At 39.9% G+C, this 24,016-nt stretch overlaps 1 protein-coding gene and 1 long non-coding RNA gene across 20 annotated transcripts in view; one reads left to right on the top strand and one right to left on the bottom strand.

The window, feature by feature from the left end:
* nbeaa (neurobeachin a) overlaps nt 1-24,016 on the top strand; it is a 162,560-nt gene that overhangs the window by 124,492 nt on the left and 14,052 nt on the right. For 4 of the 18 annotated variants that reach the window (XM_083568998.1, XM_083568995.1, XM_083568992.1 and 1 more), the window contains 12 exons: nt 459-915; nt 2,937-3,091; nt 4,670-4,796; nt 7,877-7,996; nt 18,380-18,507; nt 19,898-19,959; nt 21,532-21,596; nt 21,769-21,877; nt 22,016-22,182; nt 22,753-22,877; nt 23,150-23,296; nt 23,803-23,939. In XM_083568998.1, the coding sequence (XP_083425124.1) occupies nt 459-915; nt 2,937-3,091; nt 4,670-4,796; nt 7,877-7,996; nt 18,380-18,507; nt 19,898-19,959; nt 21,532-21,596; nt 21,769-21,877; nt 22,016-22,182; nt 22,753-22,877; nt 23,150-23,296; nt 23,803-23,939 (1,799 nt within the window). Of the gene's footprint in view, nt 1-458; nt 916-2,936; nt 3,092-4,669; nt 4,797-7,876; nt 7,997-18,379; nt 18,514-19,897; nt 19,960-21,531; nt 21,597-21,768; nt 21,878-22,015; nt 22,183-22,752; nt 22,878-23,149; nt 23,297-23,802; nt 23,982-24,016 lie in introns of all 18 variants that reach the window. The other 14 variants (XM_083568988.1, XM_083568987.1, XM_083568993.1 and 11 more) reach the window with 7 other exon arrangements.
* On the bottom strand, nt 146-21,515 carry LOC310741427. Of its 2 annotated transcripts, none has more exons than XR_014537946.1 (3): nt 20,846-21,515; nt 2,315-3,067; nt 146-2,020 (listed from the first exon to the last, which is right to left on the bottom strand). It is a non-coding gene; the product is annotated as an uncharacterized lncRNA (long non-coding RNA). The 2 variants fall into 2 exon arrangements; XR_014537947.1 differs by having other exon boundaries at nt 146-2,086; nt 2,251-3,067.

Here is a 24,016-nt window from a genome sequence, read left to right on the forward strand (position 1 = left end):
GTAGTTTATTAATCCCTAAGGGAAAATGTATATGTGCAAAAATATCGGCACATTTACAGGGTTTGAGCCTGTAAATCCAGCATGACATTTCTCCTAGTGAAATTTTTAGGAGTTTTTTTTTAACAGCAAAGTGGTTTAAGGCTTCTTTTATTTCTTTTGGCTGTTTAGAAAGCATAAGAACGTGATGGTCAACTGGCCACATAGCATACATAGTATATTAATTATATTAAGGTTGTTGGTTTAGAACAGCAATGTTTGTGAAAATTGAAGGAATTTTCCATCTTTGCATTTGTTTTGATTTAGTTGTTTGGGTTCCACCAACATTGTGAGGACATGATGTGTGAAAAAGGTCATGGTGTAAGAATTAGTTACTTTATATAGAGTTGTGGGCTGCAGTTTTTATGCTGTAACAGTAAGTAAAAACATATTGATATTTTTAACTGTGTGTGTTGGTGTAGAAAACCCCTCTTCATTCTCAGACAGCAGTCGAACTGAGCGCCCATTAGAAGATCTGCCCCTGGAGTCGTCACTGCCCCACACTGACTCAGGTATTGGGGACGAGCAAGTGAGCGGCACCCTCAATGGCTCTGACCTGGGAATTGCTGTGTCAGGTGCAGGAGGAGGCCCAGACGCCATGAGTGAGCTCCTGTGCACACTTTCAGCAGAGGTTCGCAAGTCCCACGAATCTCTGCTCGAGTCTCCACTCGGTGCGGACCCTCTTAAGCCAGCCACATCTATCTCCAGCATCAGCCATTCCAGCAAGGGCATTAATGTTAAGGAGATTCTCAAGAGCTTGGTGGCAGCACCAGTGGAAGCCACTGAGATGGGTCCTGAACCACAGCCTTACCACCCTGACCCGGCACTGAAGAGAGAGGCAGCCACCATGCTGCCCATGCAGTTCCATTCTTTTGACAGGTGATGAAGCATTAAGAACATCAGTCTTGCACCATTGCTTATGCTTTATGTTCAGACTGCAACCTGATCGGAGTTCTATAAAACATGAAAATAATGATTGAGATTAATCTTAGTTCAGAGGTCCAGAGCTGGACAGTAAGCTGTAAAAGTAACTATGAAAAACGATTCACATACTCACTGCTTTAGACACATTGCCTTAAAAGTGCAATTTGTGATTGTTTTCCTTGGATTAGATTGCTAATAACTTAGAAAGTATCTAAACCATGTTTTTAAATAATAATTTAACAGGTGTATTATGTGGGTAAAGTGTTAATGTGGGTGAGGAAACTGTTCGGTAAACTGTAGTCTAATCCCAAATGTCTGTCTGTGTGTTCACATAAGCCTCCTAGCAGTCATTTAATAAATGCCCCTTCTGTCTTTTTCAAACCAGTCTGTTCAGAAAGGTAACATGGCAGAAACCTGCACCCATCACCATCAGCAAAAAAAACCCACACTACTTCCAAAACAATTATGATTGGTAACTTAAAAAGTAAGATTCCTTCTGGACAGGTGTGAAAACCCAAACCATAAAAACAGTTTGTATGGCCAATTTGCTTAAGAAATGTAGTGTATAAATTATTTTAAGTTACCAATGCAAACTAGCTAACACCAGTACCAATAGTCAGCTAAAAAAAGTTAATGAGAGGCTATAGTCTTCTCTTCTTCTTCTTTCCACTGTTCCCAGTAGGGGTCGCCACAGCGGATTATCCGTCTCCTTACCCCCTGTCCTCTACATCTGCCTCTTTTAAACTAACTACCTGCAAGTCTGATTCACCACATCCATAAAACACCTCCTTGGTCTTCCTCTTTTCCTCCTTCCTGGTGGCTCCAGCCTCAGCATTCTCCTACCGATATACCAAATTGTCCCTCCTCTGCACATGTCCAAACCATCGTCATGCAATCTCTCTTTTTGTCTCCAAAACGTCCTACATGCACAGCCTCTTTAATAAACTAATTTAGTCTCTCTCAATAAAAATCTCAACATATTCAGCTCTGCTATCTCCAGCTTCACTGTCTTTTAGTCAACGTCTCTAAACCATAAAACATCGCAGGTCTCACCACAGTCCTATAAACTTTCCCTTTCACTTTTGCAGATACCCTTCTATCACAAATCACATGAGAGGTTATAGTACTGTACCTAATTAACTCTAAGTGCTTCAATCTCGACTAATCTTAAGTAATTTCCCTTACATTAATATGCCTTTTTATTTAATTAATTTTGAACAAAGAAAAATTAAACATTGATCATATTGTCATGATACTGTATGTTGGATACAAGATGTTTATTAATATTACACTTTGCTTTATTAAATCTATTTCTACAGTTTTCTATGTGTTTGTACTTGTCCTAAAATATGACCCTAACCAGGATAACGTTTTAAATAGAGTCATGGTCAGCTCTGGCATTATTTTTCCTGCATTTTAAATTGTATAAATTTTTTTATTATTATTTTGTTTAATAGCTATTTCTATTACAGACCACACAGAATGTGCGCTTCAGTCGACTTTAATCTGCTTCATTCTTGCTGATTGAAAAATGTAATAAAGAAAAAATGTTTTAGATTATACAGTACTTCTTAAATATGAAGTACTTACTTTTATGAACTTCTTAAATATGAATAATTGAGAGTAAAAGGTTAATATTTTATCTAAATGTTTAACAGACAATATGTCTGGAGTCCTTAAGGAATGTTTTTGTCGCTTATTTGCTGCTTGTCTGTCTGAGGCTGGCCTGTACTGTAACTACTGATTTTCCAAATGTTGTTTTCTAGCTTTAGTGTGTAGACAGACAGGCAAGCTGATGATTCAGGGATAAAGCTAACAAAAAAGAAAAAAGAGCTTTTCTTTCTGAAAGACACTCATAATTACCTAATGGATTTTTTTTTTTAACCTTAAATACTTGTGAAGTGTAAACGACTCAGAGTAATATGAAAACCCAAAGCAAACCCAATTATGATGTATGTAAATGTGTTTACTCACAGGAGTGTGGTTGTACCAGTGAAAAAACCTCCACCTGGAAGTCTGGCTGTAAATACAGTGGGCACACCCACCAGCAGTGCCATCCCCTCCTCCGGCAGCACACCAAACATCTTTGCTGCTGCCAGTGCCACACCTAAAAGCATGATCAACACAACAGGTACACTCACACACCAAGAATGGATTAAGAACAAATAGAGACACACTATTAGAGCACCTTCTTTGAAAGAACAACTCTTACAATTTTTTATAAAACTCATTCGAGTGTAGAGTTCTAGAGAGACCCCAGGAGTCATGCATTACTTTTTTTTTTCTCATTTTCTCAAGATCACAACTTTTATTTTATGGTGATCTTGACATGTGTGTATTGTTCTGGAGGCAACTAAAGCGTAGTGCAATCCTGATAAACAAAATTATTTTTTTGATCCGGGACTCACTGAAGCTGGAAAAAATAACCCTGTGTCTGTCAGTGACTGGCAGCTTCTACTTGAGTATCTGACAACCCAATTATTATAAATGCATATAATTAATGTTAATTGGAATCGAATGACAATTTCAAACAATTTCATTTACTGGAACAGTAAATTCATGCTGCGTAGGTTTTGATGTTTTTATGTACTTCTTTATTTTTAAATACAGCTAAAGGGGTCTCTGGCTGAAAGAGGTTTGAGAAACGTCTTGCCGTACAGTACTGTATAAATGAGCATTTTAGTTGTTGTTGTGATTAAATTACATGAACAGTTTTTATTTCACTAACAATAAAATGACAAGATCAAAAGAAAACATGAAGGGTAAAAAATAATGCATGGCTTTTTAATTTTTAAGCATTGCCCCGCTTACTAATAATAGTAATAATAGAACTGATTTAAAGTCTCCAGCAATATCACAAATCAAATTGACTTCCACATGTAACAATACGATTGATCACCATTAGGCCCCTGAGCAAACTGGAGCAAATGGTGCTCGCTGGTGCTGAGAGATATTGTTGTATCCTCAATACATCTTATTACAAGTGCAAGTTCAGTCCATTTGCTTTTAACTGCATTGCCTCATTGGTTGTTATAGTAACATTGCACACATGAACATTCTGAATAGTGTGTGGCAGACAGAATTCAGCTAGTGTTTTAGTTACTAACACTGATACTTAGCTGTGGATTATGTTGCATAATCCAGTGTGCAGTCCAGGTTCTATATATATTTAAACTGACATGCCAACATGCCAGTTCTTTATTGCCTTCAGCCACACAAATATTGCTTTCCTACACTGTACAGGCTTTATGCCACTTAACTTTATTATCATTCTTTGCTGCACGATAGATAGATAGAGGCATGCACTGTCACTGAAATTAGGTATGCCAAAAATGGATTCCATCAGCTGTGCAGGAAGCACAGTAACATATAAAAGCATGGGCAATACGTGCTAGAACTCTTGAATTATGCAGACTTATATACACTCCTGCAAGTGGAAGTTAATAATGCAGTAACATTTTTATAGTTCTAATGTACAATAATTGCTTTGTTAAGACAAGCATATGAAACACGTTATTAAATACACTCAAGGTGTCAAGGAGTCTCCAGGTGATTAATGAAGGTTGTAAGGAAATATGCTACAGGAGAATATTTACGTATTTTGGATCATTACCATGCGAGTGTTGCTTGAATGGTGATGTACTAGCCACGTGTCAGCCTTAGTGAAATCCACAGTGTTTTGCTCAAAGTTAGTGTGACTGTCTTGCAGGTGCCACAGACTCTGCCTCGTCCTCCTCTGCCTCATCCTCCAGCTTTGTGAACGGTGCTACCAGTAAAAACCTTCCTGCTGTGCAGACCGTGGCACCCATGCCCGAGGACACAGTGGAGAATATGAGGTATGCGCCACTTTCCCTCATCTCTTCTCTTCATATCTGCACATTTTTACTCACCTCCATTCTTTCCTTGCTTTAACAAGGTTGTTGCTTTTTAACTCTCCTTGCTATTTTTTATGCATTTTTGCTTAATTTTACACCACACCACACCACATATTTTCTCTACTCGTCCTGTCTGTCAGCTGGTTTCAGTTTCTACAGTTCCTTTTTTTTAAATTTACATTTCAACCTTTCTGTTTCTTATTCACTCTCAGCTTCAGCCCCTTCATACAGGCACATTCCGATGAAAGCAGGGCTGACACATTTATTGTGTGTAACATAAAGCTGTCAGACATTATGGGAGTGTTCATATTTTTCCTCACAGTATAGGTGTTCTGTATATCCTCCACTAGGTGGTGGACTTAACTACGTCTAACAACAGTAGAGTATGTACAGTATGTGTATATTGTTTGCTTGTGTGAATGTTTGTGGAATAATTAACTTATGGTGCCTGCCAAAAATTGAAAACACTGATTGTTTTTGAGAGACACATGCATGTTCCAAACGAATATACAGTTAAAATGTAATATATACATATTAACGTTACACTTGGTTTTCATTGAAAAATCCTCCTTTAGCATGAATAACAGCTTTACATGCTTTCGAAATCTTGAGAGTTGTTTTTTTCCAAACATTTTGCTGAATACTTTCCATGCCTCTGGTAAGGCTTGCCAAATTGAACATGATCAATAACATTTCAGCCAACTGCTTGCTCTCTAAATAATACTTACAGAGCTTGGACGTATATAGTACATTGTCTTGTTTTTTGGTGAAGTTGCTTCTAAGTAGTCACAGTCCAGGCGGAATTGCATGGGGTTGAAGCATTGAATGGTAGCCATCTTGGCTCAGTTTTTCTTTCACCTGGTAGAAGTCTCCAACCTTTCCTGCTCCAAGACAACCCCGAACCATTAAGCCTCCACATTTACAGTGGGTACGGAAAGTATTCAGACCCCCTTAAATTTTTCACTCTTTGTTATATTGCAGCCATTTGCTAAAATCATTTAGGTTCATTCTTCTTCCTCATGAATGTACACATAGCACCCCATACTGACAGAAAAACAAAGAATTGTTGACATTGTTGCAGATTTATTAAAAAAGAAAAACTGAAATATCACATGGTCCTAAGTATTCAGACCCTTTGCTCAGTATTTAGTAGAAGCCCCCTTTTGATCTAATACAGCCAGGAGTCTTTTTGGGAAAGATGCAACAAGTCTTTCACACCTGGATTTGGGGATCCTCTGCCATTCCTCCTTGCAGATCCTCTCCAGTTCTGTCAGGTTGGATAGTAAAAGTTGGTGGACAGCCATTTTTAGGTCTCTCCAGAGATGCTCAGTTGGGTTTAAGTCAGGGCTCTGGCTGGGCCATTCAAGAACAGTCACGGAGTTGTTGTAAAGCCACTTCTTCGTTATTTTAGCTGTGTGCTTAGGGTCATTGTCTTGTTGGAAGGTAAACCTTCGGCCCAGTCTGAGGTCCACAGCACTCTGGAGAAGGTTTTTGTCCAGGATATCCCTGTACTTGGCCGCATTCATCTTTCCCTCGATTGCAACCAGTCGTCCTGTCCCTGCAGCTGAAAAACACCCCCACAGCATGATGCTGCCACCACCATGCTTCACTGTTGGGACTGTATTGGACAGGTGATGAGCAGTGCCTGGTTTTCTCCACACATACCGCTTAGAATTAAGGCCAAAAAGTTATATTTTGGTCTCATCAGACCAGAGAATCTTATTTCTCACCATCTTGGAGTCCTTCAGGTGTTTTTTAGCAAACTCCATGCGGGCTTTCATGTGTCTTACACTGAGCAGAGGCTTCCGTCGGGCCACTCTGCCATAAAGCTTCGACTGGTGGAGGGCTGCAGTGATGGTTGACTTTCTACAACTTTCTCCCATCTCCTGACTGCATCTCTGGAGCTCAGCCACAGTGATCTTTGGGTTCTTCTTTACCTCTCTCACTAAGGCTCTTCTCCCCCGATAGCTCAGTTTGGCCGGACGGCCAGCTCTAGGAAGGGTTCTGGTCGTCCCAAACGTCTTCCATTTGAGGATTATGGAGGCCACTGTGCTCTTAGGAACCTTAAGTGCAGCAGAAATCTTTTTGTAACCTTGGCCAGATCTGTGCCTTGCCACAATTCTGTCTTTGAGCTCTTCAGGCAGTTCCTTTGACCTCATGATTCTCATTTGCTCTGACATGCATTGTGATCTGGAAGGTCTTATATAGACAAGTGTGTGGCTTTCCTAATCAAGTCCAATCAGTATAATCAAACACAGCTGGACTCAAATGAAGGTGTAGAACCATCTCAAGGATGATCAGAAGAAATGGAAAGCACCTGAGTTAAATATATGAGTGTCACAGCAAAGGGTCTGAATACTTAGGACCATGTGATATTTCAGTTTTTTTTAATAAATCTGCAACAATGTCAACAATTCTGTGTTTTTCTGTCAGTATGGGAAGCTGTGTGTACATTCATGAGGAAGAAGAATGAACTTAAATGATTTTAGCAAATGGCTGCAATATAGAAAAATTTAAGGGGGTCTGAATACTTTCCGTACCCACTGTATGTATGATTATGGGTGTAAGGCAGTCTGGAAACATCTTCTCTCCAGTTCTCAGTCTTGTAGAATTCTTCCGTTAGAGCCAAATGAGCTATTCATGCTCATATTATTTTGTGTTTTTGTATCCTACCTAGTTTGTTGCATATAAACAAAAGGAACATGCACATGTCTCAAAAACAATAAAAGACTAAGTTTTTCCATACTTTTGTCAAGTGTTGTAAATATATAAAAAGTATGTATATTGATTAGCATATAGTAATTTTGCTATATGAATTATTTTTTTGTTACTTATAATTAAATTAATTAAGTTATTACAGCATTTATATTTGTCTTTATTCATATGTAAATCTAAATATGGTAAAAGTCTGATTTCTTTTATCTGGGCAACATAAGCCTATAATAAATCTGAACAAAACAAGCAGATCTCATTATCCCCTTATGGTGTATATCAGTATAGTGCCTGTAATTGCTGTGTGTTTGTGCCCGTTTGTATTGCAGTGCCTTTTGTGAGGTGGACCCATGTCCACTGCGAAGTGGGTTGACCCCTGCAGAGCTCAAATCCTTTAGCTCACTGGCAGGATTCCACACAGCTCCCAGAGATGAGGGACAGTTTCTTAGGCAAGAAAGCATCGACAACAATCAAAACAAACCTAACTGCTTCCACCTCCTTCTCGCTTTCTCATCCTCTCATTCTCTCTTATTTTTTTTCTTTCATACAGTAGAGTCTAAGCTTCACTACCCAGAACTGTTTATCTTGTTATTTCTCAAAAGTGAATTATTAACTGCATATTCATTATGAGAATTTGTTTATTTATTTATTTTTAATATTAAAATATTTCACATTTGAACTATATTATTACTACATTAGTGCTTACATTATATTTTGCAAAGTACCAACAGTGTAAATGATTGTTTCTTTTTAAATAATAGTAATTATTTATATATTAGCAATAGCTATCAGGTCTCACATGCCAGAATTTCAAAGCATTTGCTCAGGAGTCGGGTAAAATTGTTATTAAGGGTTAGTAAGAAGCCTTTAGACTGAGACTTTTTCAGCAGCCTATTGGCAAAAACACTACAGCTCATGACTAACTACTTATAAATCATGACCTGAAAGTAAGATGCTGTGAACGTTTTCCATATATTTTAAAAAGTTTTTTATACAGTTGTAAGGTTAGAAGTTTAAATATGTCTTGATGGATCTGCAAAATATCAATATATTTAAAATAAACAGAGGGATTTAATACTGCCCTGTGGAAAATATTTAAGCTAGCACCATAAGGATTTTTCTACCGTGTGCTAGTTTTTCTTGTTTTTTCCAAAAATCTTTAGCAAGATATGCAGTAATGGCAATTTAATCAATAGAGATCATTTTACATAAATCTTCCTACATATATTAATTTTATATAATTATTGTAATGCATGCAGTTCTTACAATTACATTGTTATATAATGATCTTAAAGGCTTACAGATGTGTGCTAATACCATTTAATGCAGTTGTAGAAGTCTGGTGGCTATATGAGTAATAATTAAATATTGACAAGTCCTGTGTTTGAATATAGCAACATTCTCAAAATATTAAGCAAATTAATAATAAAAAAAACATGCTGTATGTATGTATGTGTATGTGTGTATGTATATATATATATATATATATATATATATATATATATATATATATATATATATATATATATACATACATACATACATACATACATACATACAGTGAGGAAAATAAGTATTTGGACACCCTGCTATTTTGCAAGTTCTCCCACTTAGAAATCATGGAGGGGTCTGAAATTGTCATCGTGGGTGCATGTCCACTGTGAAAGAAAAAAAATTCCAGAAATCACAATGTATGATTTTTTTAACTATTTATTTGTATAATACAGCTGCAAATAAGTATTTGACCACCTGAGAAAGTCAATGTTAATATTTGGTACAGTAGACTTTGTTTGCAATTACAGAGGTCAAACGTTTCCTTTAGTTTTTCACCAGGTTTGCACACACTGCAGAAGGGATTTTGGCCCACTCCTCCACACAGATCTTCTCTAGATCAGTCAGGTTTCTGGCCTGTCGCTGAGAAACACGGAGTTTGAGCTCCCTCCAAAGATTCTCTATTGGGTTTAGGTCTGGAGACTGGCTAGGCCACGCCAAAACCTTGATATGCTTCTTACAGAGACACTTCTTGGTTATCCTGGCTGTGTCCTTCGGGTCATTGTCATGTTGGAAGACCCAGCCTCGACCCATCTTCAATGCTCTAATTGAGGGAAGGAGGTTGTTCCCAAAAATCTCGCAATACATGGCCCCGGTCATCCGCTCCTTAATACAGTGCAGTCGCCCTGTCCCATGTGCAGAAAAAACACCCCCAAAGCATGATGCTACCACCCCCATGCTTCACAATAGAGATGGTGTTCTTGGGATGGTACTCATCATTCTTCTTCCTCCAAACACGTTTAGTGGAATTATGACCCAAAAGTTCTATTTTGGTCTCATCTGACCACATGACTTTCTCCCATGACTCCTCTGGATCATCCAAATGGTCATTGGCAAACTTAAGACGTGCCTGGACACGTGCTGGTTTAAGCAGGGGAACCTTCCGTGCCATGCATGATTTCAAACCATGACGTCTTGGTGTATTACCAACAGTAACCTTGGAAACGGTGGTCCCAGCTCTTTTCAGGTTATTGACCAGCTCCTCCCGTGTAGTTCTGGGCTGATTTCTCAGGTTCCTTAGAATCATTGAGACCCCACGAGGTGAGATCTTGCATGGAGCTCCAGTCCGAGGGAGATTGACAGTCATGTTTAGCTTCTTCCATTTTCTAATGATTGCTCCAACAGTGGACCTTTTTTCACCAAGCTGCTTGGCAATTTCCCCGTAGCCCTTTCCAGCCTTGTGGCGGTGTACAATTTTGTCTCTAGTGTCTTTGGACAGCTCTTTGGTCTTGGCCATGTTAGTAGTTGGATTCTTACTGATTGTATGGGGTGGACAGGTGTCTTTATGAGGCTAACGACCTCAAACAGGTGCATCTAATTTAGGATAATAAATGTAGTGGAGGTGGACATTTTGAAGGCAGACTAACAGGTCTTTGATGGTCAGAATTCTAGCTGATAGACAGGTGTTCAAATACTTATTTGCAGCTGTATTATACAAATAAATAGTTTAAAAATCATATATTGTGATTTCTGGATTTTTTTTTTTAGATTATGTCTCTCACAGTGGACATGCACCTACGATGACAATTTCAGACCCCTCCATGATTTCTAAGTGGGAGAACTTGCAAAATAGCAGGGTGTTCAAATACTTATTTTCCTCACTGTATATATATGTGTGTGTGTGTGTGTGTGTGTGTGTGTGTGTGTGTGTGTGTGTGTGTGTGTGTGTGTGTGTGTATATATATATATATATGTATATATATATATATATATATATATATTTATATATATTTATATATTTATATTTATATCCCTGCATAAATAATCGTCTTGGCTCCAATTAGAGCTGCAGGTCTTCAATTCAAGTGTCTATTAATTGCACATGTGAAGCTGAATTCATTTTTGAGTTTATTTCAAGTAGCAGTACAAGATGTTTATAAATGTATAAAGAACTATTTGGCAAGAGTCATAACAGTTCTTGGTAATTGATACACACTATACATACACTCTCTCAAACACCCACACCATCACATTCTGCTCTGCACACATTCTCTGTCCTGATACTCTTATGTCTCAGGGAGGTGGATGCTGATGGTGCAGTGCTGCACTGTACTGCTTTGTGCTTCTCTCATCTCTGAGTCAGTTCCACTCTACAGTGCAGCCCAACACAACTACTCAGTTGAAGAAACAGTTTTTCTCAGTTTTAGAAACGTTTGTATGGAACAGGTTGGCACAAACTGCATGCCAGCACAATTTTATTTTTAAGTTAATTAAACAGTTAAGTGGAATGAAGTGTATTTGAATAAGGTGTGGACTCTGACCCTCCAGGACTGTTAGCTTTTAGATAGCAAAGGCCTCTGTGTGTTTAGTAAGAATGCTTATTCACTCTCCTTAATACTTAAAGACCCTTTTCTGGGCTTTGTGTCCCTATATACCCCACTGAGCCTAGTGGTGTGTGTGTGTCTAGCAGCTGTAGTGTAGGAAAGCTTGTAGGGGTGTAAGTATTTTTCTTCAAATTTAGTTATTGAAATATACAGTAGTCTGTGCAGAAATTGGCTAATTATCTAACTAAAACAATTATGATGCTTTCTGCTCTGAGAACGTATTTCAATAAAGCTTGTGTGTGAAGCCTTTGCCTTTTGTTGATAAGAAAATCCAGGTCTGGTGTTTGTAAGCAGTTTTAAAAGTACACTGACCCACTCTCATGAACTAGAAAGAACTCTCATTCTAACCAAACAGTAACAAAAGTATGTGCTGTAGTTTGTGAATTATACAGTAGTACAGAATTATACAGTAGTACAGTGAGGGAAAAAATTATTTGATCCCCTGCTGATTTTGTATGTTTGCCCACTGAGAAAGAAATGATCAGTCCATAATTTTAATGGTAGGTTTATTTACATTTACATTTGCGGCATTTAGCAGACGCCCTTGTCCAGAGCGACGTACAAAAGTGCTTTGAGTCTCTAGCAATGACTGAATCTACACTGGAACACTAAATTACAAACTTAGGATAATTCAGCCTTCAACTCTATTGAGTTTTTTTTTTTTTTTTCTTTTTAACAACGCAAACTTGGAAAGTGTTAGTTTTAGTGTTTACGGAAGAGGTAAGTCTTCAACCATCGCTTGAAGTTAGCCCATGTTCGGACATCATGGGAAAGTTCATTCCACCACCTCGGTGCCAGTACAGAAAAGAGCCTTGAAGTATACAAGTATACTTACCTCTCATTCTGAGAGAAGGTGGTACCAGTGGAACAGTGCTAGAGAATGTCAGACAGCGTGGTGCAGTGCGAGGTGTGATGAGGTCTCTCAGGTAAGATGGTGCTCGTCCATTTTTGGCCTTGTAAACAAACATCAGTGTTTTGAATATGATATGTGCAGCTACTGGAAGCCAGTGAAGGGAGCACAGCAGTGGGGTGGTGTGGGAGAACTTGGGCAGATTTAACACAAGTCACGCAGCGGCGTTTTGGGTATGTTGTAGAGAAGAAATCGACAAGAACGAAAAACATTAGTCACATGTGAGGAGAAGGACAATTGAGTCATGAAGAGTTATTCTGAGATCTTTGGGAGATATTTGAACAGTGAGAAACAGAATTACAACAAAAAAATCCAGAAAAACACATTTCGAATTTTTTTTAATTGATTTGCATTTTAATGATTGAAATAAGTATTTGACCCCTTTTGCAGAACATGACTTAGTACTTCAATCACAGAGGTCAGACGTTTCTTGTACTTGGCCACCAGGTTTGCACACATCTCATTAGGGATTTTTCAGATCCATCCATCCATCCATCTTCTCCCGCTTATCCGATGCCGGGTCGCGGGGGCAGCAGTCTAAGCAAAGATGCCCAGACTTCCCTCTCCCTAGACACTTCTTCCAGCTCTTCCGGGGGGACACCAAGGCGTTCCCAGGCCAGCCGGGAGACATAGTCTCTCCAGCGTGTCCTAGGTCTTCCCCGGGGTCTCCTCCCAGTGGGACGCGCCCGGAACACCTTCCCAGGAAGGCGTCCAGGAGGCATCCGGAACAGATGCCCGAGCCACCTCAGCTGACCCCTCTCGATGTGGAGGAGCAGCGGATCTACTCCGAGCTCCTCCCGAGTGACTAAGCTTCTCACCCTATCTCTAAGGGATCGCCCAGCCACCCTGCGGAGGAAGCACATTTCGGCCGCCTGTATCCGGGATCTTGTCCTTTCGGTCATGACCCAGAGCTCATGACCATAGGTGAGAGTAGGAACGTAGATTGACCGGTAAATCGAAAGTTTCGCCTTGCGGCTCAGCTCCTTCTTCACCACGACAGACCGGTACATCGACCGCATTACTGCAGAAGCTGCACCGATCCGTCTGTCAATCTCCCGTTCCACCCTTCCCTCACTCGTGAACAAAACCCCAAGATACTTAAACTCCTCCACTTGCGGCAGGAACTCCCCACCAACCTGAAGTGGGTAAGCCACCCTTTTCCGACTGAGGACCATGGCCTCGGATTTGGAGGTGCTGATTCTCATCCCAGCCGCTTCACACTCGGCTGCAAACCGTCCCAGTGCATGCTGAAGGTCCTGGTCTGATGAAGCCAACACGACAACATCATCTGCAAAGAGCAAAGACGAAATCGTGTCGTCACCAAACCGGACACCCTCCGACCCCTGGCTGCGCCTAGAAATTCTGTCCATAAAAATTATGAACAGAACCGGTGACAAAGGGCAGCCCTGCCGGAGTCCAACATGCACCGGGAACAAGTCTGACTTACTGCCGGCAATGCGAACCAAGCTCCTGCTTCGGTCATACAGGGACCGGACAGCCCTTAGTAAAGGGCCCCCGACCCCATACTCCCGGAGCACCCTCCACAGGCCGCCGCGAGGGACACAGTCGAATGCCTTTTCCAAATCCACAAAGCACATGTGGACTGGTTGGGCAAACTCCCATGAACCCTCCAGCACCCTGTAGAGGGTATAGAGCTGGTCCAGTGTTCCACGGCCTGGACGAAAACCACATTGTTCCTCCTGAATCCGAGGTTCTACTATCGGCCGTATTCTCCTCTCCAGTACCCTGGCATAGACTTTCCCAGGTAGGCTGAGAAGTGTGATCCCCCTATAGTAGGAACACACACTCCGGTCCCCCTTCTTAAAAAGAGGGACCACCACCCCGGTCTGCCATTCCAGAGGCACTGTCCCCGACCGCCACGCGATGCTGCAGAGGCGTGTCAGCCAAGACAGCCCCACAACATCCAGAGACTTGAGGTACTCAGGGCGGATCTCATCCACCCCCGGTGCCCTGCCACCGAGGAGTTTCTTTACTACCTCGGTGACTTCAGCTTGGGTGATGGACGAGTCCGCCTCTGAGCCCTCAGCCTCTGCTTCCTCAATGGAAGACGTGACGGCGGGATTGAGGAGATCCTCGAAGTATTCCTTCCACCGTCCAACGACATCCCCAGTTGAGGTCAACAGCTCCCCACCTCTACTGTAAACAGCATTGGTGGGGCACTGCTTTCCCCTCCTGAGGCGCCGGACGGTTTGCCAGAATCTCTTCGAGGCCAGCCGATAGTCCTTCTCCATGGCCTCACCGAACTCCTCCCAGGCCCGAGTTTTTGCCTCGATAACCACCCGGGCTGCAGTTCGCTTGGCCTGCCGGTACCCGTCGCTGCCCACGTGTGCATTGAAGTCTCCTAGTAGATCGACGGAGTCCCCAGTCGGAGCACTGTCCAGCACCCCTCCCAGAGACCCCAAGAAGGCCGGGTACTCTATACTGCCGTTTGACCCGTAGGCGCAGGGAAACGACCCTCTCGTTCACCGGGGTAAACTCCAACACATGGCGGCTGAGCTGGGGGGCTATAAGCAAACCCACACCAGCCCGACGCCTTTCACCATGGGCAGCTCCAGAGTTGTAAAGAGTCCATCCTCTCTCGAGGAGTGTGGTTCCAGAGCCCAGGCCGTGCGTAGAGGTGATCCCGACTATCTCTAGTCGGAACCTCTCAACCTCACGCACAATCTCAGGCTCCTTTCCCGCCAGCGAGGTGACATTCCACGTCCCTAGAGCTAGCTTCCGTGTCCAGGGATCGGGTTGTCGAGGCCTCCACCTTCGACTGCTGCCCGATCCTCTTAGCACCGGCCCCTTACGGTCCCTCCTGCAGGTGGTGAGCCCACTGGAAGGCGGCCCCACGTCGCTCCTTCGGGCTGAGCCCGGCCGGACCCTGTGGGGGAAGGCCCGGCCACCAGGCGCTCGCATACGAGCCCCAACCCCGGGCCTGGCTCCAGGGTGGGGCCCCGGCTGCGCCATACCGGGCGACGTCACGGTCCCTGATGTAGTATCTTCAGATCCACTCCAAGTCATTAAGGTTTCGATGCTGACGTTTGGCTACTCGAACCTTCAGCTTCCTCCACAGATTTTCTATGGGATTGAGCTAGGCCACTCCAGGACCTTAAAGCTTTTTCTTAAGCCACTCTTTGTTGCCTCGGCCGTGTGTTTTAGGATGAATACCCATCCATGACCCATTTCTAATGCCCTGGATGAGGAAAGGAGGTTCTCTCTAATGGCCCTGTCTATGGTTTCTTTGATGTGGTGCAGTTGTCCTGTCCCTTTAGCAGAAAACCACCCCCAAAGCATAATGTTTCCACCTCCATTTTTGACAGCGGGGATGGTGTTCTTGGGGTCATAGGCAGCATTTCTCCTCCTCCAAACACAGCGAGTTAAGTTGATGCGAAAGAGCTTGATTTTGAGCTCATCTGACCACTTTCACCTAGTTCTCTGAATCATTCAGATGTTCATTGGTAAACTTCAGACGGGTCTGTACATGTGCTTTCTTTAGCACCTTGCAGGCACTGCAGGATTTTAGTCCAGCACAGCGTAGTCTTACTAACTGTGTTCTTGGTGACTATGGTCCCAGCTGCCTTGTCCCATGTAGTTCTGGGCTGATTCCTCACCATTCTTCTGATCATTAAAACTCCACGAGGCAAAATCTTGCATGGAGACCCAGACCGAGGGAGATTTACAGTTATTTTGTGTTTCTTCTATTTACGAATAATCGCACCAACTGTTGTCACCTTCTAACCAAGACGCTTGGCGATGGTCTTGTAGCCCATTCCAGTCTTTTGCAGGTCTACAATCTTTTCCCTGACATCCTTGGACAGCTCTTTGGTTTTGTACATGGTGGAGAGTTTGGAATCTGAGTGATTGATTGCTTCTGTGGAAAGTTGTCTTTTGTACAGTTAACAAGCGGAGATTTAGGAGCACAGCTTAGCTCTCTACCTCTATAAAATACACCTGGGATCCAGAAATCTTTCTGACTGATAGGGGATCAAATACTTATTTCACTCATTAAAATGCAAATACATTTATAACTTTTTGGAAATGCGTTTCTCTGAATTTCTTTTTCTCTCACTGTTCAAATAAACCTACTATTAAACTTATAGACTGATCATTTCTTTGTCAGTGGGCAAACATCAAAATCAGCAGGGGCTCAAATATTTTTTTCCGTCACTGTATCTACGCTGGGTCCACTCTCAAATGCCATTTTTTTATTTCTTATATGTAATGAATTCTTCAAGACTAAGACAAATTAGCATTCTGCTTTGTTCTGCATTTTTCGTTGTTAAACTGTATCAAGCTACTGCACTATACCGCATTTGTTTTGTTAATAATATTTACCAAATCTGAAATATTAATGTTTATAAGTCTAAGAATTGCAATGATTTCATAAACCAATATTTTATTGAAATGAGAACATATCAAATATTTGATCTGAGGAAATGTACTATTTTAAGGAAAATGTAATAAATGTTGGGACATGTCTAAAGTTTTAGAAAAATGTTTTTGTTCTATTCATGCCTGATAGAGGATCCTAAGTCCTGGGTATGCTTTGTTGTATTTTTTTGTTTCCTGATGTGGCAAATGTTTTCAGTTAGTGAAAGTTCTGGACTGCAGACAGACCAGTTTAGCAGCTTGTCTTGCTTAAATGTGCAAGGATTTCCCTGAAAAAGATGTCTGGATGGAAACATATGTTGCTCTAAAACCTGCATATTTATCTTTCTACATTGATGGTGCCTTTCCAGATGTGCAAATCTGGAAATCATTGCAGATCTGACGAATCCATATGCATTGATGCACATCCATACTTTTAGAGATGCAGGCTTTTAAAGTAAGTGCTCATTAGTCGGTAGGACATGGCGACTATGTTTTCCAAAAATAATTTCACAATTTGATTTGTCTGACCACAAAAGAGTTTTCCAGTATGCCTCAATCCATTTAAAATAACCTTTGACCCAGAGGAGATGCTGGCATGTCTGTATCAAGTTCACATATGTTTTTTACTTTGTATGATAGAGCTTTTATCCTCATTTGTGGATGACATGGTGATAAGTCCAGTGTTCTCAGACATTTAATTCTGGAGGTATTTTTGAGTCCATGCAGTATTTTTCAATACAGGATCATGCTTGTTTTTGATGCAGAGCTGCCTAAGGGGTCTGAAGATCACAAGCATCCAACATAGATTCTCACCGATGTCCCTTGTGCACAGACATTTTTTTAATATACTGTACTGTAGATGGCAAGATATTGGAAGTCTTGACAATATGATGATGTGAATCATTTTTCTGAAATTCTTGATATTTTAAATCCACAATTTGTAGATGCAGTTTTTTACAGATTTGTGAACCTCTGCCCATCTTTGTTTCTGAAAGACACTTTTGTTGCCCTGTTCTAATTTTTCCTCCTAAAATGGTACATTTCCTCAGTTAAATTTTATTTATTTTTTGTGTTCTATTGTGAATAAAATATGAGTTTATGAAATTTACAACTCAGAGCAGAGAGTTTGTTTTCTACACATTTTACCCAACTTTTTTTTTTTTATTGGGGTTGTACGTTGTTGCATGACAATTCAAAAGACAATGTACAGATCCTACATAAATAAATACATGGTGTCATATAATTAGTATGACACCATAATTATGAGTGATTAGGGCTATGGGCATGATTATGGGTGTGGTTATTAGCCACAGTTAAACAATAATATTAGAAAATACATTTGTAGACACTGTGTTTATCTGAGTGAGCCCATGAAATTATTTGGTTCTTTCTAACATTTTGCCAAAAATGTGTTAATACTGCTCTTAAACATTTACACATTACACATTTTACATATTACTAAGGCGCACAGATATTTTAAAGGGTCAAAATATTACTATTGAGTTCCGCAGAATAGTTTGAATGTAAGCTGTTGTAGATGGAGTGGACTCAGACATTTTAACCTGTCTGTATCTTTAAACTGTACTTACAGGATTCTTGACTCTCCCGCACTGTAATTCATAACAACATTGCTGCCTCTCTGTGTTTCTTGTCCTCTGTTTTTCCTGTAGTATTACCACTAAGTTAGAGCGTGCACTGGAAAAGGTCGCCCCCCTCCTGAGGGAGATCTTTGTGGACTTTGCACCCTTCTTGTCCAGGACACTTCTCGGTAGCCATGGGCAAGAGTTGCTGATTGAAGGTACAGGTGCTGTATTGTGCTTCCTTTTTCCTCTATAGCTGGCGTCTCTGTGGAGTCCCTCACTGTCTGCAGTGTGTGTGTACATCTGCTGCCTCATACACACACAACCCCATGGACCAAGTATGAGGAAAGGAGAGATACAGGCTAGTGCTCCGTAGCAAACACAGAGTAAGCTAAAACAAAGATCTTATATGGAGAGGAAGCTGTATACATTTAACCATCATGTGTTCTTCACTGGCGGTTTGATTTAAAGTCTATTTGTTTAGGCAAGTGTAAATTGTTATGACACAAAACCATAATGATTTGTAAAAAGAAAAGACTCGGAAACAAGTTAGAGATATATCTGGGTGTCTAAGTGCAGCTCTGAGGAGCTCTTTTTGTTTATAAATAAATACACTAGATGTAGATGTAGATGTCGTTAGATAGATAGATAGATAGATAGATAGATAGATAGATAGATAGATAGATAGATAGATAGATAGATAGATAGATAGATAGATAGATAGATAGTGATATGATGTAATAACTTCAAACTCAAGTAAGCTGAAGTAGAACAACGTTTTTGTTTTCCCACTGTCCTTTGTCTTGGTCACAGTCTGTCTCTCACAGTGTCTCACACCTCCATCTCTCTAATATTCACCATTATCAGAGTCCTCCTAGGTTGCAGTGTATGTAGTTTCATCCTGTTTTAAATGCTTCGTCCTCAATGTTTGTCTTAAATGGTTGTTTTTATGGTATATGTTGCTTGAACACCGCCACAATATACAGATCATAAGTAACAAAATACTATATGTACTATATTAGAAACAATAACTTTGGCCACTTGTCAGCATGTTAAAAATATATGTTCTGTCAACTATGTCAAAACAGTCATATTAACTTAGCAAACTCAGTATTTTACTAGTCTTTTTACATCTGAGTACTGTCACATATAATTGCCACAAGATAAAATAGTGGCCCTTTCGGTTTTCATCAGGCCAACACATCCTCCAACACGTTTATCAATTACATTCATTACTGATTTAGTAACTGGAATGTATAACATAAAGCTAATACTAGAAATATTGTAATATAGAAAGTGGAGGGTGTGTGTGTGTGTGTGTGTGTGTGTGTGTGTGTGTGTGTGTGTGTGTGTGTGTGTGTGTATACAGTATGTGTGAGAGAGAATCCAAGTACGTTAATATAGCAGGACCTTGACACTGTGCTAAACAAATCATTTAATCTTTAGCTATTACACTGAAAAATTATTTCATTTCAAAATTACATTGCTTAAAGGGAAATCTATTCCATCTCAATCTCAGGTTTTCTCTAAAATATGTAAAAAAAAAAAAAAAAATAAAAATAAAAACCTTCTGTTAAATTTTGTCTTTTTGCTATTTTTCCACTGCAGGTCTGGTGTGTATGAAGTCCAGCACATCAGTAGTGGAGCTGGTGATGTTACTGTGTTCACAGGTAAGAGTGCAGTTGTTACTGACTCCACTACCAATGATTCAATGGGTAGGTTTGCACCTAAAAAATTATAGGTTTCATACATACATGCATACAGTACCTTAGCCAGTATTATGTACATATGCACATGGCTGTGATGCAGGTGTAGATAATACAGTATTACTGTTAGTGCAGTATTGCTTTTAAGCTCCAGTTTTATAAATTATTAATTCATATAAAGTAACAGATATTTTGAACGTAATATGAACAAATAATCTTGGAATAATTTGAAAAATAACCAATAAACATCACACTCTCTAATAGCCCATTGTTTAGCTGACTTACAATGATTTGTACATTACTGTGTAAATGTGCATCTGGTGAAATTTAGCTTCTTTTTCTTCTTTTTTTTTATTTATTTTTTTTATCTCCATCTGGCAAACTTTCATATTTGACATGTCCAAATTATGTCACTGATGTCACTAAATCTACTGTATTAATAATTTGGGGTGCTGCTAGATTTTCACATTTACGTAGCGATACATTTTAAATTAAATTATTGGCTCAAAACAGTAATAAAGTTTCTCTTCCTGCAGCAGTACTTAGTACCCTTAGTAATTAGCCCTTTCTTCCTAAATAAATGAATGCAGTTTTATTATTTTATATGTTTTTAGACAGGTAATATTTTCAGTCTGTGTCCTAATGAACCACTATCAGGATGTATTTATTGATAGAGACTTCAACGCACTTTCATAGGTCGCTCTGGATAAAGGCATCTTCCAAATTTCTTAAATATAAGCAAAGCTCACAGGAAACGTATGTAGCTACAGAAACAAGCATTTGTAAATGATTTTGGAAATGCTAGTATGCAATTTGTATTCTCATAAGCAAAAAATAAATATTTTCTTACCTTGAGCTGATCTTGTTCCACATTGTGCTCATCAAACAACAGTTTTAACTCTGAGTACTTTACTAACACCATATCTCGCTCTAAAAAATAAAGCAATAGCAGATTATGCTTAGCTTATCCCCACAGCAATCTACTGATGTTTATGGCCTTAAATAAATCCCAGCTCTCCAGTTCTCACTTGGTTCTTGACTCTTGATTCTGAGTTCGTACCATCATTGTCTTCTCTCCCCTCCTCCCCTCTTTTCCCATCATCCTTAATGCCTTCCTCTCCTAGCAGATAGTGTTACACTGGTTCTACAATGGCCCTCCATTAGATTCTCTGGGGGATGAAACCGAACCCAGAATATTGATCAGCAGGAAGGGATGGTAACTAGAGCTTCTGATGTGTCCTTCTAGAAGCATCAGCAACCCAGACTAAAAGCTTTCTGTGCCTTCCTGCATTTTCTCTTCATCTGCTGTTAACATGGCAAACAGCCATTCTGCACAGATTGTCAATATGTCTGCTGTTTTACAGCACATTACTGAAGGCTTAGTCCAACTGCATGTGCATTTTTTTTGTATTTCAATTTTGTAACTTTTACCCCTTGCATACAGTGATTGAAAGCAGTCCATGGATGTAGCTATTTAGACTTTAAGGCTTAGTATATTTTAGTCTAAATATGACTTTTATTTATTTTGTGTCTCAGGAGTGGCAGAATTCCATTCAGAAGAATGCAGGACTCGCCTTTATTGAGCTTATTAATGAGGGCAGGTAAGAACACATGAACAGTGGAGTTTTTGTGATTAGTACACTATGCAAAATTAAAATTCATTCTTTGGATTTTGAATTTGTCATTTTTCTGTCCCAGAAATGTCCCTGAATACAAATATGAAGCCTTTGCTAGTTTCTTGTTCTTGCTGTCTAAAATCTTTGTATGTTTCAGGCTGTTGTGCCATGCCATGAAGGACCACATTGTGCGAGTGGCCAACGAGGCGGAGTTTATCCTCAACAGACAGAGGGCCGAGGATGTTCACAAACATGCAGAGTTTGAGGTTAGCTGATGTGTGTGGCTGTGTGTTTGTTCTTGTATTGTATACGTGTGTCATTTGCGAATCTAAAAAATAATCAGATTTTAAAGACATGCTTTCAATGTGATACAAATCAAAAGCTTTATTGTCCTGCTCTTTCAGTCCAACTGTGCTCAGTATGCAGCAGATCGGAGAGAAGAAGAGAAGATGTGCGATCACCTGATCAGTGCTGCTAAACATAGAGATCATGTGACTGCCAACCAGCTAAAACAGAAGATCCTCAACATCTTGACTAATAAACATGGAGCATGGGGTACCATGGCACAGAGGTAGTTACCTGACAGAGGAGGTTTACTGCAGATATTATACATTCATTATGTTTATTGCACAAGTATATTCATTATTCATAATAACATGGAGCCTGTCTCTGATGTCAGTCATTTATAGCCTGTTTGTACCAGCTGAAAAGATGATGCATTAAAATATAAGAATAATAGGAACAGAAAAAGTTCAGAAAAATATTATATAAGATAAATAAATTATCTATTATTATTATAATATTAGTTTTTTTTTATTTTTATTTTAGTAGATAGTGGTTTGGTGGCTAGACATCATACCAAAACCATAGCATTGATTCAAGGAATTTACTGAATTATTTGTTTGGATTTTAATGAATGGTGGCATGTTGCTTTTTTGTATTGCTATTTTAAATGAAAAGTGAAGGTTTTTATAATAATTATGATAGCAACCTGTATAGAGGCACATATGATCACACTTTTAATACATTTAAAAAGCTAATTTTGCGACAGTAAACTGTGAACCGAAACTCGAGGAAAGAGTTTCTCTGCTATTTAGAGTAACTTATTATAACGTTTGCATACTCCTTCCTCCCTCTGCAGCCATTTGCTTGATTTCTGGCGTTTGGACTACTGGGAAGATGACCTACGCAGGAGGCGAAGATTTGTTCGCAATGCATTCGGCTCCACGCACTCTGAGGTGTCACTCAAATCACTGGAGGATTATGGTCAGTGCCTTTTTTTCACTGTTTCTACTTAAACTGTCTGTGCTTTTTATAAATTACATGGAAATATATTCTATGTTTAATTTCTTTGCCTTTCCTCTGAATTTAAGGCTTTTGTGTTACGGCTTACTACAAATTAATTCAGAATCATTAATACAGAACAATGTTATTTATTGACTGAACACAATTCAAATCTCACATAGTGCTCTGTACAAAAAAACATAGATGAATGACAGACGGAGAGTTCAGAACACATGTTTTTTTTATCTCTGCAGCCCCAGAGGAAGAGGAGGGCATGAAGTCGAAGAAAACTTTCAGGAGCCAGTCTGTGGTCAGTCAGAATCCTGAGATGGAGCTGATGCTAGAAGGTGATGACGATGCTGTCAGTCTGCTGCAGGAGAAGGAGATCGACAATCTTGCAGGTATATCACAGAAAAAGGAAATAATTTCCTTGATGCTGTTTTGTGTGTCCTTGGTATAATTTGTTTCAATGTTTATAAATGTACTTCATTTTTAGTGCCTTTTCATCCTCGAGTATTTACCTCCAGAGGCAAGTTTCCTCTTAAAATTCACGGATAGCCTAACTGGCATTTGAATAGCGTTTTAGATTGAAATCTCATGTTCCTGCTGGCACAGCTGCAAAAAAAAAAAACATTCCTGCTGATGAAACTCTCTTAATTTAAAGCCTGATTTACTAAATGAACTAATTTAAATAATCCACAATAATTTATTTAATTGAACCACTGACTGAGTATAACATATTCAGCTCAATTAAGCTTCATTTGATTAAATTAATGAACTTCTGTATATTTAATGCACAGTATCATTAACAACTGTGAAACTCTTGATTGAGAAAATCGAATAATTTAAAGTTAGTTTGTAAAAAAATATTGGTAGCATATGCAGTAAATGGCCGTGTCTCCCTTAGGTCCCGTAGTTCTGAGCACACCAGCCCAGCTGGTCGCTCCTGTGGTCGTTGCCAGAGGGACGCTCTCTATCACCACCACTGAGATTTACTTTGAGGTGGATGAAGACGATCCCGCTTTCAAAAAGACTGATTCAAAGGTGTGTGTTTCCCCTACAAAAGCTGGACAGTTTGTGAATGAGGTAATTGCATGAATCTGATATTTAAATGCCATTGC

Source organism: Silurus aristotelis (genome assembly GCF_946808225.1).
Source record: "Silurus aristotelis genome assembly, chromosome: 18".
NCBI lineage: Eukaryota > Metazoa > Chordata > Actinopteri > Siluriformes > Siluridae > Silurus > Silurus aristotelis.